This window comes from Cibotium barometz, chromosome 45 (genome assembly GCF_041138505.1).
Source record: "Cibotium barometz isolate CiBa-2024 chromosome 45, ASM4113850v1, whole genome shotgun sequence".
Lineage (NCBI taxonomy): Eukaryota > Viridiplantae > Streptophyta > Polypodiopsida > Cyatheales > Cibotiaceae > Cibotium > Cibotium barometz.
In genome coordinates this window covers 35,834,667-35,849,680 of record NC_141090.1, presented here as the reverse complement: position 1 = coordinate 35,849,680, position 15,014 = coordinate 35,834,667, and the positions used below count along the sequence as shown (strand labels likewise).

The following is a 15,014-nucleotide window of genomic DNA, read 5'->3' as shown; positions in this document are numbered from 1 at the left end:
CCTTGTTTTTTGGGCAAAGGTTATGTCTTTCCTTTTGATTGTTTGATGTCAATAAAAGTTTACAGAATGCATGCCCTGTTTAGGTAGAAGTGATAGGGCTTCCTCCCTGGCTTAGATATGTGTTGCATGATATAGCCCAATTCCCTGGTTGTGTGGAGGAAGGAAGGGTAATAGCGTGTGCATCACTTGGAATCTAGCTAATGAAACTACAAAATCTATTGAGGTAGATTTAGGTCGATTGGGTAAGCTTGAGTTAAGCCTCAAGTTTGGAGCTTTCCCTGGTGCTTACTTCAGATGTGGGGTATTTGGACATATTGCCAAAGATTGCTCTGACTTAGAATCTATGAGGGACGAGGTTAAAGAGGTTAATCGGGGGGGGGAAGTGACAAAGAGAGAGTACCTCTGGAAACTCAGAAGAAAGTGTCTAAAGGGAAAGAATTATTGTTGGAATCTAGGGAGAACATGATGGAAGGGGGTTGGGGTAAAGCTAAAAGCAAATCTAGTGTCAGGCAAACTAAGGCAGAGGCTAGGAAGGCCCAACTTAGTCGGGGTCCTGAGAGTAGAAAGAATGGGAATGGTGAGAATATGAATTCTATCATGTTTTCTAACCCTTTCAACCTACTACTGGAAAGAGATAACCCTATGATGGTAGAACATAATTCAGGGTAGTTACTGAATGAAACAAGAAAGGACTCTGATGTTGTTCAGAGTAGTCAGAGGGAACGTGAGGAAGTGGAGATGGTCCCGGAAACTACATTAACATGATGAACACTACAGAGTTTAAGGGGTGCACGTGGAATGTGAAAGGGATTAAAGATAAGAAGAAAAGTGCTATATTTTGGGAATTAGTGAAGTCATGGGGATTGTCTGTTTTGGCTATAGAGGAGTATAACCTTTTTGGCTATAGAGGAGTATAACCTTTTTGGGAAAACCTCTAGAATAAATAGATTTAGGGATTAGGATATCTTTTATGGTGGTGTTAGTTTAGGATATAGCGGGGTCATGACTCTAGTTAGGAGAGATCTTAATCCTAATTTATAGCTAATCATCCTGAGGGAAGAATTTTGGTTATTGAGATTGTAGTAGATGGTGAAAGAATATGGATTATTAATGTTTATGGGGCTCATAATCATAATGTTAGGAGCAATATGTGGGATTGGATTGCCGGTCGAAATGCTCAAGTTTCTTGTATTGTGTTAGGGGATTTTAATATGGTGGAAAAAGCAGTTGATAGATGTGGTGTAGTATTGTTCTTATAGGGAAGGAAAAAGGGAAATGGGAAGTGCTTAGAAGGGGATTGGGGCTTAAGGATAGCTGGTATTTGGGTGATTGGAGAGATAAACCAGGGCACACTTATTTTAGTCTTCAATATTTATCTTCCTCCTCAAGAATTGATAGAGTTTTCTTTAGTCAACAGGCTTCATGGGTGCCCCATACTTTGAGAGTGCTAGTGGATTGTAGTTCTACACTGTTTGATCATCTGCCTTTGAAGTGGAGCTGGTCCTATTTTGATGGGACTGACATGGATTTGTCTCATTTTCCAACAAGGAAATTAAGAGTGAATAATCTACTCTTGAAGGACCCCTCTTTGTGGAGTATACTGAAGAAGCTATTAATAAACTAAAAAGGAGAAAGGGGGTTGAGGGCTCCTGGAAGCAATTTGCTAATGAGTTACAAGGGATCATTAGAGCTGTGGGTAAATTGAGGGCTAAGGAAAGGAGAGGTGAGAGAAGAAAGTGGCATGCTTTGTTAGAAGATCTTTTGCTAAAGAGGCAAACTATAGGACTGGATGCTAATGACACTGAGTTGTATTTTAAGTGTCAGGCCAATATTAAAGCTGATGAGGATAGATGCTATAGAGAACGTGACTACTGGGCTAGAAGGAATCTATTCAGTAACAACAAAAAACTTGACAATAGGCTTTTTAAACTCTCAAAGAATAAGTGTGATAATGAGATTGTGGGTAATATTCTGGATGAGGATGGTAATCCCGTGAATGATACTAAGTCATTAGCTTTGAAATGGGTAAAATTTCTGGGTTCAACCCTGAGTCTGAAAGAGGATTGCTCCTTGAGGAGATTTCAAGCTGAAGATAGATTGGTAGGTCTTCTAAGACATATGGTGGACCCTGATAAAGGTAAGTGGCTAAAAAAGAGATATTGAGGTTGATGAGTGTTGATATGCCTTGCTAAAGCTAGTTAGGGAGAAAGCTCCAGGTTGGGATGGTCTTTCAACTGAGTTCTTTATAGCCTTATGGCCTTCATTAAAAGAGGTGGTGGGTGACATCTGCAAGAAAGCCTTTAACTCAAGTCTATGGGACAGGGTGTTTAAAGAAGGGCTTGTAAAGCTCATCCCTAAACAAACTGCTTGTAGTAGGTTTGGGCATTACTTTATTAACAGTGATGTACAAAGTTCTAGTTAAGATGATTGCCCTCATAATTGCTTCTGTGCTGCAAGAGGTTATAAAAAAAAGCAGCATTTTTGCTGTATTATTGGGTAGAGATGTGGCCATTAAAACCCATCAGAAATGCATTATGATGCAATTGGACTTAGAGAAAGCTTATGATAGGATACAGTGGTCATTCATTGCTGGGGTGATGGAAAAATTGGGATTTGGAATTAAAATAGCCACATGCGTTTATACTCTCTCCTTGGGTGGTTATTCTAAAGTGCTGCTTAATGGAAGAGTTGTAGGGGGATTTGAGATCAATAGATCAGTTAGACAAGGTTGCCCATTAGCCCCCCTGCTTTTTGCTATTGCCTCTCACCCTTTAATTTTATCATTAGAACTAGCATGCAGTGAAAGGAAGATTACAGGCTTAAAACTCAAGCACAGTGAACATCTTGTAATTCAATGTTTTGCTAATGACTCTCTATTATTCCTAAATGTAATATTCTGAAATCTAGAATTATAAGCCTGACTGAAGACAATGACTTTGACCTTCAAAGGTGGGGTTGTGAGGTGGTGCAAAAGGGCCATATTGTCAGACTGCTTGGTGTTCCTTTTGGGGTTGGACTTACTAATAAACAGCTGGTAATGTAGGCCATTAATAGATTTGTGGATAAATTGAAAAAGTGGGAAGGTTTGAAAGTCCCCTTCCATAATAGATTTGTGGATAAATCTATTAATGTAGGCCATTAATAGATTTGTGGATGAATTGAAAAAGTGGGAAGGTTTGAAAGTCCCCTTCCATAATAGGATTGATATCTGCAACTCAGTTCTAAATGCTTATATCATGTTTCTAAGTCCTGTGTTAAAGTTTGGGAAGTGTCATTTGAAGAAAATCATTGGCCCTATTAGAGACTTTCTGTGGAGAAATGGCAATGGTAAGAAAAGAGTCCCTGCTTGGCTGGCTTGGGATAAAGTGTTAGTGCCTAAAAAGGAAGGGGACATTGGTGTTATTCATTTGCCCACTCATTGTGTTGCCAGAAGGACTCTGATGCTCCCTAGGGTTTTATCTCAAAATGCTACTTGGGCTTTAATGATAAGGGAATTGGTGGAAATGGCTGATGTTTTGGCTAAGGGCAGATGGGGGAACCTAAACTGGAAAGATAAACTGTTTTCATGTGCCCCTCTCAAAATCACATGCTCATATTTTTGCAAACTGCTATGCAATTGCTACTAGAAAGATAATTTAGGCTTCATGGCTTGGGATGGTGATGGAAGGGTAACAGGTAATTCCATGCTGTCCTTGGGCCTATGGTGGACACATAAGTTTAATCCCCCTCTAGCTTTACTGGATACAGCTGTGGCAAAGATTATTAACAACAAAGGCATTAAATATCTGGCTGACTGTTGGGACAGGGATCCGGTTGGGTGGAATGAGGTGAACCTCTTATCTTTGGAATTTCAGTTAACCAGGAGAGAGAGAGACTTGATGACTTAGGTGTTGGAGGTATTGCATAGTGAATTATGTTCCATAGCCATTGATACTTTAGTCTGGATCAAGGATTGCACTTGGATCAATGGTGTCAAACTGAAGGAGGGCAAAACTAGGGACATTTATGCATTAATGAGAAAGGGGGATGCCAATGTACTGTATTGTAATAAAATATGGAATGTAAAATGGAGCTCCTCTAGATGGAAAAAGAGATGGTACCTGATCTGGAATTGTCAGGTCACTAGGAAATTTCAAGTTTTTTTGTGGAAGGTTTGCATGTGGGCATTACCGATTGGCTATAAACTGCAAAAAAGAAACATGGCTAGTGGCATTTGTCCTAGGTGCAGGTCTTCAATAAAAAATGGCAAACATGTGTTTTGGGAATGTCCAGCTCTAAGGAGCACCTGGTGCAAAATGACTAAGTGGATAGAGAAGGGTCTGAACATGCAAACCTTTTGGGAGGACTGGTTACTTGGGAAGTGGGCAGAACTCAGTGGGCTGGTGTTTAACATTATCAGAACTTGCATCTTATGGGAAATCTGGGCTAGCAGGAATGAAATTGTATTCTTGAGGGCTACATGTACAAGGTTGCAAGATTCAGAGTTGATGTAGAAATGTGTGTGCATGTGCTGGTCTGTATGTAATGTAAATAAAATTAGATCTTTGGGTTGATTCAGAACCTGTAGTAGTAGAGGAATATGCTGTGAATGTTTCCCTGATTCTGGATAAGCTTCAAACATACTAAGGTTCTTCCTCTAATGATGGATTGTTGGTTGCAGGTGAGATGTTGGGTTGAGAAGAAAAGGCCTCCTAAATTTGGACCTAAAACTTAGAGATGGTACCGCAAGGAAAAACAAATTGATCACACATTTGTGGCCTTTATTGAGAACATGGTTGGCACTAGACCCACAGTCAAGGTTTGATCAAAGCATGGGGGAATACTAGAACCATGATAGAGGCTTGCTTATTGCTGGGGTATCAGATCTCTTGGGAACAATCTTGTTTTTTGTGTGAGGATGAAAGATGAGAGTTTTTATGTAAAATCTTGAATGAGGTGAATATAAATAAATATTATTGGTCCCAAAGAAAGAAAGAAAAAATTTACCCATTCCCATAGCATTGAAAAAAGGAGAAAAACCCGCCTATGATTTATACGAACCCTTCACTTATTTTAGAGGTGTTCCAGGCAAGTGTACTGTGTTGGCAATGAGCTTTCCACATTCTGTTCTGGACGAAGTGCTTACTCTGGTGGCTGGAGAACCCGGAATTGCTGGGAATGGCGACGGCGATGGTGACACAGACCAAAAATTGTCAAGCTTGCTTCAATGTGGAAATGAAGATCCCTTGGTGGACTCTGCGCTTGCCATGCTGGGCTTCACAAAGTCCACGGTAGGTCTCTGCTTTCTCTTTCTGTTCGCCTGTTTTTTCTTTTCAAGGTTTCACCACGAGGGAAACAATCAGAAGTGCGGGAAAAAACACAGACGCTACTGTCAGATGATGCCTCTCATGAAGCCGCGCCCAATGACGGCTAAGATGAGGGCGGCAGAGAAGTGCTTTCGTTCTTCAAGCATTTCTGGCTGAAGTGTTCAGACAGGGCAGAGGCAACCTCTGAATTAACTAGGTGGCTCAATCGCAGATGCAAGTTAGCCTACCTCCAAGAAAAGCTCTACTTTTTCGTAGATGTCCGGAGATGTCCAACCTCTAGAGACCTGAAGCCTTTATCATGAGTGGCCTTCCATGATGGAAATTCTGTCACACGACTGCCACAGCAACCTCCCCACTTTTCTGCCGCCCTGAACTGGGCATAGCTATGGTTTCTCCTGCCCTTGTGATCTCTCTTAAGTTTACTTCTTTTCTACCTTTGTGTAAGATTTTTTCTTGCAATTATCACTTTTTTCTCGTGTCCACTTGCCTAGGGGTTTAGATTTTTCTAAAAAATTGGGTTTAGTAAAATTCTCCCCTTGTGATCAGGGTTTAGTAAAATTCCCCCCTTGTGATCAGGGTTTCTCCTGGTTTGCTTTTTCCTATGGTTTTAGGGTTCTCTTGGAATTAGAGTTTTACCTCGTGTTTTGGTTTCTTTTGTTTTCCCAACCCTATGGCTGGATTTTCTTCCTTTTGTTCAGGGTTTTATATGTTGTGTTAAGGAACTTTATCCTGTGTTTATATATATTTCATGGCATGATCTGCAGGTGCAGCATTCTTTGAGCAGCATTTTAGGAAGAACCTTGATTACAGTGCTGTCTTCATCCATTTCTTGCACGAGCCAGACATTTCTTAATTGCTTGGAAAGAGCAGCCACCTTGAGGTATGCGGCTACAAGAAGCTGTTTTGTTGGAAATACTGTGTCAGATCATCAGCAACTTTTCGGCGAGGATCATACCTACTATGGAGCGGCACTCTCACCCATCACTGTCCAAAAAATTGTAGAAAACTCTCTCTCTTTTTTGAAGGGGCCAGAACTTGAAGGCAAGCCCTAACCTCTACCTTCTGTCCATCTTGCTGTGCTTTATTTTGTAGACCATGTCAAACCATATGGCAATTTTTTTGATCCAATTCAGAATCTCTTGTATTGGAGCTTTTGGAGGTGTTGGTGAAGGTTACTTCTATGATATCTACTTCAAGGTCGAGGCTCCTCGGCTCTTGTTTGCTATACGAAAGAGAAGAGCAACATGTATCAACACTTGGGAGCTCGACCAATGTCTCATCATTCATGGATCCTTTGATTCAGTTTGCTTTGGAGAAAAAGGAAGTGTTTTATAATCACTTAAGTCCTTCTATCAGGTGAGTACTAATTGTTTGCATCTTTGTTACGGTGGCTTGTCCATAGTTGTCATTGGTCAAGTACGATATCGTACGGGAAAATATGGTACGATATAAATTTTTTTCTTATCGTATGGTATCGTACGGTCTTTTAAAAAAATACTTATAAACTTTAGTATTTTCAATTTCAAAGAGAAGACAAGTTGTCACCAAAAAAGGGAGGCTAGAGGGTTGGGGCTAGAATCTAGATGGAGAAGTGATCACTATCAAAATAAGAGCTTTCGCTAGGATCATGATTCATCTCCATCAGAAGAGTGCCCATCGGAGCGCTTGCAGAAGTCACCCGTGCTAAGGATGTTGGCCTCGTCATCAAACTCAGGCTCTCTAAGCTCACACCGAGGCAGTTGCTCTAATCCAACGGGTGATGCAAGCTCTCTTGAGAAGATTGTGTAGGATCTCCATGGAAGAATATCACATTGGTTAGCCTAATCACGAGAGAGAGAGAGAGAGAGAGAGAGAGAGAGAGAGGAAGTGTAAGATTCCTCCCTCTGGCTTTTGAGGTGTGCAGGTGTAAGAACCTCTCCTTCTGATCTTATAATTATTCCTCTCTCTTAAATAAAAGAAAGATCCTGTTTTACCCTGTTTTGGCCTAGAGAGAGAAAATGTCTAGAGGGAGTACTGGAACCTCATTGTGTGTTCTAAAAAATTACTTATAAACTTAGGTATTTTCAATTTTGAGATATGGAGTATTTTAAAAAGGAGGAAAGCATTATAGTACAGAGGAAAGCTTAAACAGCCATAGACAAGCAAAAACAAGACCATTACTCCTAAAATATCTTTTTTGGGGAATTTTTTTTTTTGGAGAAATTCCCCCCCTCCTCCCCCCGCGGAAAAAATCCGTACGGTATCATAGTGTACGGTATTCCGTATGATATGCTGTTGTATGTCGTACGGAGACAACTATGGGCTTGTCCAAAGATGCTTGAGTTGCATGTGAAAATCAAATCATGACTCTGCACGTCAACAGCCAACCTGGAACGATTAGATGGCGAGATTTACTGGCTGTTGCAGTGTGCAGTCCTCCTAGACCATGATGTCAAGATATGGTTGTTGGCTGGTCATTAATTCTTCCTTGTTCCTCCCCGTTTTTTTTTCTTTGGGGCGGGGGGGGGGGTGGGTGGGAATGGACTCCCGATGGAAATTATCCTATTCAACATGGCGTTAGGTGTGGCTTTGGAAGTTGAGATAAGAGCGTGTACCATCTACATCTCTCTTATGCTGTGAGTGCGGTCCAGAGCATTGCAACAATGAGAGATTCATGGAACCTATTGGATCGGGGTGTTGAGATTATCAATTTAGTTCTTAAGTTGGTTTGGGGTGTTGGGATTATCAATTTAGTTCTGCTAGACGCCCGGGATCAAGACCTTTACCTTGTTTGGCTATGATTGCTAGTTCTGTATAGATATGTCCATATGGTAAGGGTGGGATCCCCTTCTGAAACGAGACCCAAGCAGGGGTCACCCCTTCCTGGACTCACCTCTCCAGTTAGCACTCTATTATACACTCTTAAAAGACAATAGCACAAGACAAAATAGCAAAAAGTAATTAACAACTCTGAGCATAGATAGATGACACCACACTGAGGCCGGAACGGCCGGCCCCCCCCCAAGGAAATGATATTATTACTTGGGAGAATTTGTTACAAGTACACGGGCCCAAGGCCAGATTTCCAATAAGCAATGCACAATGAAAACAAAGTATCAAACCCAAACATGTTTGTTGATGCCGAGTCTGAAGTCACCAAGGGCTGCCCCGTCCATAGCACCTTCCAGAGTCACACTTCGCGTGCAATCCACCCGTCCCTGGCACTACGGATCACGCCGTGCCAGTCCTAGCGATGGGGCACCCTCACGGAGTTGACTCGGTGAATGGAAGAGGAGTCCAGACATAGGAGAGCAGGAGAATTCCTCATTCTTCGCGATGAAAATCTTCTGGAGCCACCGTACCTGTTGTTGTACCTGCTGTACCTGCTGTACGACCAGAATCAGCAATTAATGAAGGTATTGTACCTGCTGTACCTGCTGTACCTGCTGGTGTACCTGCTGTACCTGCTGTACGACCAGAATCAACAATCAATGAAGGTGCTGTACCTGCTGTACCTGCTGCTGTACCTGCTGTACCTGCTGTACAACCAGAATCAGCAACTAATGATGGTACTGTACCTGCTGTACCTGTTGCTGTACCTGCTGTACCTGCTGTACAACCAGAATCAACAACTAATGATGGTACTGTACCTGCTGTACCTGTTGCTGTACCTGCTGTACAACCAGAATCAGCAATTAATGATGTGCTCCAGCCTGTTTTCTCTAAATCCCAGCCAACAGTTGTGTTTTCTTCCTCCAAAATGCAAGGGAGAGGGCTGGAAGTGAGGCGCCTTCCTCCCATGCACATAATTGGGTGTGGTAGGTGGGGTAGGTGGCCAACCCCCACCCCACATGCTATAAAAGGGTGCCCAGGCCAAAAGAAGGTGCCCACACTTATAAAGTGTCCACCTACTTTTAATGAAGTATGAAACCTGTAAGTTATAAGACTTATAACTTAAAACTCTTATTAAAATAAGGATTTCCCACCTGTTCACACGCCACAAAACCTGTCAGAAGACAAGGCATTCCACGGCTCACGGGAGGGCGTCCCCGACCCCTGAGCTAGACACACATGTCAGGCATGCAAACAAAACCAGTTCACGCGAAAACATTTCAAAGGCAGGCAAACATGAGTGCACAATGCAACATTGTTAAAGGATAATCTCCGTTCATGTACTTGCACAATACTTGACATTTCCGGGCACAAACAGGCCCACCGGAAAGTCAATTCCAGGTACACACACAGTGTACAATCCACCCGTCCCTGGCACTACGAATCACGCCGTGCCAGTCCTAGCGGTGGTAATCCAGAAACATACACCGTGTGCAATCCACCCGTCCCTGGCACTACGAATCACGCCGTGCCAGTCCTAGCGATGGAGCACCACTACGGAGTATGCTCATCCAGAGCCCAAAGCTCACACAAGAAGATAAGAGGACCATTAGATAGCTCAATGGTGACATCTCCCCGTCTTCTAAACAGTTGTCCGCAACTGAAAAGCTTCCAAATAGTCATGGAGAAGCTGCGGATAATCTTTGAAGTAGTCCTCATCAACCCACTTAGCATCAATGGGGAGATAATTCTTGAACTTCACCAAATAGCGTCTTACAAGCTTGCCTGCAGATAGCTTACGCTCTTTATGAAACACAATCTGCTCTGGTTGCAAAATCTCTTCCAACTCATCCACTTCTGGTGGATCCTCAATGATAGGAAGACTTGGTTCCGGACCCACATACTTTCGTAAGAGGCTAACATGGAAAGCATTATGTATCTTCCAATGAGATGGCAATGCTAAACGAAAAGCAACTTCATTGATCTGCTCAATGACCTTGAAAGGCCCATAATACCTGGATGAGAGCTTGGGAAACATCCCCTCCTTACCAGATCTCTTACGGAGTCTAGCTTTTTCGAATTTCAGCAATACCCAATCATTTACCTTGACATCCAAATGCTTTCTATGCTTGTCTGCAGCCTTCTTATGCTTCTCTTGAGAACGGGCTATGGCTGTCCGTACCTGTGCAAAGGCAATATCCAAGTCCCTGACAAAGTCATCAGCAGCAAAAATCTCATCCTTAGTACGTAGGATGGGAGACAATACCACTTTGCCATAAACTATCTCAAAGGGAGCCTTCCCAGTAGAAGCATGCACCGTGTTATTGTATGCAAACTCCACAAGTGGCAAATACTTTTCCCACAAAGTCTTTTGATCAGCTACATAGCATTTGAGAAGGTCCAATACGGCTGAATTTGCTGCTTCACTTTGACCATCGGTTTGAGGATGAAAAGCGGATGAAAAATTCAGCTTTGTGCCCATATTGTCAAAAAGTGCTCTCCAAAAGAGACTGGTAGTTCGAGGATCACGGTCACCCACAATAGATTTAGGCATACCATGATGCTTGAATACCTGTGATAAGAAAACTTTTGCCATATGATCTGCCTTGATCGTTTTCTTGACCGGCAAGAAATGAGCTTGCTTGCTAAACCGGTCAACGATAGTCCATATAGCATCATTACCTTGCTGAGTGCGAGGCAAATCCATGATGAAATCCATAGCTATACTCTCCCATGGCTGCGAGGGAATAGGCAATGGTAGAAGCAATCCAGGAGACTTCTGACGATCAAACTTGACCTTTTGGCAAGTAAGGCAAGCACGTACATAAGCCTCAATGTCCTTCCTCATCCCTGGCCAAAAGAAGTAGCGTTCAACCATATGAGTAGTAGGTAGAATACCTCTATGTCCTGCATACGGTGGAGCATGGCATTCTTCCAACACTTTTTGCCTCAAATCTGTGAGCACACAAAGGCAATTATCTTTAAGGAGATACCCATCTTTGATCACATATGATGCATGAGTATGACCAGCCACCAAATCAGCCCATAAATCTGAAAAATCAACATCTATATGGTACTTATTTTGCATAGACGACAAGTCTCCATGAGAGGCAATTGAGATAGAAGCTACATACGGCCTTCGAGACAATGCATCGGCCACCACATTCTTCTTTCCCGGTGTATGCACAATCTGAAAATGAAACATAGAGAGGAAATTTGCCATCCGCATATGCTTCTCTGAGAGCTTAGTTTGTGTGAGAAAATACCGTAAGCTTTGGTTGTCGGTCTTCACCATAAACTCTGCACCGAGAAGATAGTGCTTCCAAATGGTCAATGCATGAATCACTGTCAATAGCTCCTTCTCATAGATACCCAAAGAAAGCTCCGTATCACGCAAACGGCGGCTCTCAAATGCCACGGGGTGTCCTTCCTGGTTTAGGACAGCACCTAAACAATCTCCACATGCATCACATTCCACAAAGAATGGCTTGTGCAAGTCAGGAATGATCAACACGGGCCCAGATATGATTGCATCCTTTAGTGAATAGAAAGCTTTGCTTTCCAATGAAGTCCACTGAAAGGAGACTTTCTTCTTTGTCAACTGATGAAGAGGGACAGCAATCAAAGCAAAATGCCATATGAACCGTCTATAGTATGAGCATAACCCAAGAAAACTACAAACCTCATGCACTGACTTGAGTTCAGGCCAATTCTTGATAGCCTCAATCTTGGCAGGATCCATTCGTATGCCATCTTGAGAAACAATGTGCCCAAGATAATGAATTTCGGAGAGGAAGAACTCACTCTTCTTAGCATTGATGTGAAGTCTATGCTTTCGGAGTTCTTCAAAGACTATGGCCAAATGCTTTCTGTGCTCTTCTTCACTCTTGGAATAAACCAAGATGTCATCGAAGAAAACTCCAGTGAAAGATCGATGATCTCTAAAAATCCTGTCCATCATACGGTTAAAAGTGGCAGGAGCATTTGTAAGACCGAAAGGCATAACAAGATACTCATACAAACCAAATGCTGTCCTGAAAGCGGTCTTATGCACATCCTCTGGTACTACCCGTACTTGATGATATCCACTCTTCAAATCAATCCGGCTGAAATATGCCGAGCCATCCAATCTATCCAAAATATCATCAATGCGAGGAATAGGAAACCTATTCTTGATGGTTAGCTTATTTAGAGCCCGATAATCCACACACATACGATAAGAGAGATCCTTCTTCTGCACTAGAAGTACGGGAGAGCAATACGGTGAAGAGCTAGGGCGGATCAAACCTTTTTGCATGAGCTCATTGACTTGCTTCATGATCTCCTCCTGCTGTGATGCACTCACACGGTATGCCGGCCTATTTGGTGGAGAACTGCCAGGCACAAGGTCTATACGATGATCCTCCGGCCGTGGTGGTGGTAGCTCCCCTGGAAGTGAATCTGTAAAGCAATCTTCATATTGTTTCAAAAATTCCAGCCTATCACATGTGAGAGAATCAAGAGAATGATCAACATGGTCTACTCTATCACGAACAAAAATCATGTACGAGCAAAGACCCTTTCTCATGGCTTTATTTATTTGTATGTGGGATACAATAGGGATAGAATTCCCTTCCACACCGGCATCAATAACATGCTCTTTGCCCCTATGCATAAATGTGATCCGGTTGGTCTTGTAAGCCTTGCGAGGATCAAGACGGGAGTGCCAAGGCTTTCCAAGCAATACATCACACCCATTTAATGGTGCAATGAGGAAGTTCTCATGGTCCAAATATCCCTGAATATGCATGCGAAGCTTGCCAATAAGGGGTGTGACCTTGACTTGCTTGCCAACAAATGCACTTCCGGCCTCAATCTCCGGTCCCATGTCATCCACACTAATGCCCAATGCTGTAGCCATTTCCAATGATATGAAGTTGTCCGTGGCACAATCATCAAACATAAATAATGCGGGTTGATCTTTGAGCTGTCCCCATGCCTTGCATACCATCCTATCCAAAGCATCATGGGCTGTCCCCCCTTGTACATCGGGCACCATATGCACATTAACCTTGGTTTCCTTTGCATCCTCTTTGCCTGCTTTCTTTGGGCATTGCCGGACCATGTGATCTTTACTACCACAAGAAAAGCACTTACCGTCACGTATATATTGCACCCTTTGTTCCGGAGTAAGTCCATAGTTAGGCCTTTTGTTGGGACGCTTCTTCTTTGAGGTACTTTCAGCTTTTGGAGCTCCCTTAACTTCATTGGAGTCCCTTTTTGGTGGCTGTCCACCCTTATGCAGATTTGGGACAGCCTTGTCCTTCCCCTTTTGAGCATGTCCATCTCTATAATTTTGCTTCAGCTTTTGCTCCAATTGTTCGGTGGCCAAAGCAGCTGAAATGAGCTGTTGTAGAGTGTGGTTTGGGTACAACTCCAAGCCCGATTGATAAACCGGTTGGAGTCCCGATTCAAACTTTCTCTTGCGTTCCTCATCATTTACCTGCATAATAGGGGAAACTTCCAAGAGTGTTTTCCAAAACTTGGCTACATAAGCATGAACTGACTCACCTTCATTCTGCTTAACCCAATCCCACTTCTTGCGGATGTTCTTCTTGGCATTAGGGGGTAAGAATTGGACATAGAATCTAGTTTTAAATTCAGCCCAAGTGTCCACGGGAGTGCCTGAGAGCTTTTCTGCAAGCCACCAATGAGCGGCCGTGCCCTTCAAGAACATGCTGGCATGCCTCACCTTGGACTTTTCTGAAAAATCCTCATCACTAAAAGCAATGTCAAATTGGGAAACAAATGACATAACCTTGGAAGCATCAAACTCACCATGATATGTCTCGAACTTGACGGATTTGTCCCCGGCTTTGAATTCCTTTTGCTTATGAACATGATGCTCATAATCCCCATGCGTCCTCTTGATTCCACGTTCATGTGGATCAGCCCTGGCATCCATAGATGCTCCTGCATACTTAGGTGGCATACGTGGACGTGAAGCATGTGCTGTACCTGCATGCATGTGTGTAGCCCCACCACTATCTCTTGCAGCATAAGCATAATCCGGAGAGGATGTGGAGATGGGAGCATGAAGAAATGGCTCTTCATGGGAGAGTTCAACAGGTAAAGTAGTAGTACGGGGATGTCGGTGCTCTCTAAGCCCATGAGAAACCTGCAATGATGAAGAATGAGGCTTGTAACGATCATCTCTAGAAGTAATATTACCTTCATAGGCATGGCTATGCCTCCCATGTAAGGTAGAATCACGTCGGGATGTAATGGAAGGCTCCTCTTTGTGGACAGCAGATTTCAGCTTTGGAGAGGCTATCCCAGGCATGTCCACCAATGGAGATCTCTTTATAACAAGCTCCCCATCCTGGCCCTGCAATACATCACCCTTATCCACTAAGAATGAAAGAGCTAGCTCACGAGGTTTCAGCCCTGATCCACGAGCCAAAGCTTCAAAGTCTTGAAAGACGGTTGCCTCCTTTTTCTTTGCATCTAGCACTTGTTGAATGTGTGGGTCCTCACGTAGGCTGGCCAATTCCATCTCCCTGGCATGGAGAAGCTCTCGCATACGGTGAATTTCTGCATTCATGGCACTTGGCTTTTGCTCTTGCTCCTGCATTTTCTCCTTGCCACGGGACGGCTGTCCCAACCATACATGATCACGGGCATAAGGCATCCGTCCACTTGCTTGTGTTCCACTGGAGTGCCCCTTTGAATTTGGCACTTCCCTGCTACTTGCTTGGCTAGCCATAATAAGAGTAAAGTCACTAATGGAGAGTGGTCAGGAAGCCTTTGGATCGTCTCCCAATGTAGAAAAAGGAAGATCCGTGCTCTGATACCACTGAAACGAGACCCAAGCAGGGGTCACCCCTTCCTGGACTCACCTCTCCAGTTAGCACTCTA

The 15,014-nt window shown here is 43.2% G+C and overlaps 2 protein-coding genes across 2 annotated transcripts in view; one reads left to right on the top strand and one right to left on the bottom strand.

The window, feature by feature from the left end:
* Positions 1-5,037: 5,037 nt before the first annotated feature.
* LOC147612691 (acyl-CoA synthetase family protein) overlaps positions 5,038-15,014 on the top strand; it is a 34,310-nt gene continuing 24,333 nt past the window's right edge. The window contains exons 1-3 of the mRNA XM_086783257.1: positions 5,038-5,270; positions 6,071-6,347; positions 6,440-6,662. Of these exons, the coding sequence (XP_086639383.1) occupies positions 5,088-5,270; positions 6,071-6,347; positions 6,440-6,662 (683 nt within the window). The 5' untranslated portion in view covers positions 5,038-5,087. The remainder of the gene's footprint in view (positions 5,271-6,070; positions 6,348-6,439; positions 6,663-15,014) is intronic.
* On the bottom strand, positions 8,709-14,862 carry LOC147612692 (uncharacterized). The gene is made up of 4 exons (XM_086782870.1): positions 11,800-14,862; positions 11,410-11,691; positions 8,957-10,413; positions 8,709-8,749 (listed from the first exon to the last, which is right to left on the bottom strand). Exons 1-3 carry the CDS (start codon positions 14,860-14,862, stop codon positions 9,760-9,762), a joined length of 3,999 nt encoding a protein of 1,332 aa, XP_086638996.1. The 3' UTR covers positions 8,709-8,749; positions 8,957-9,759.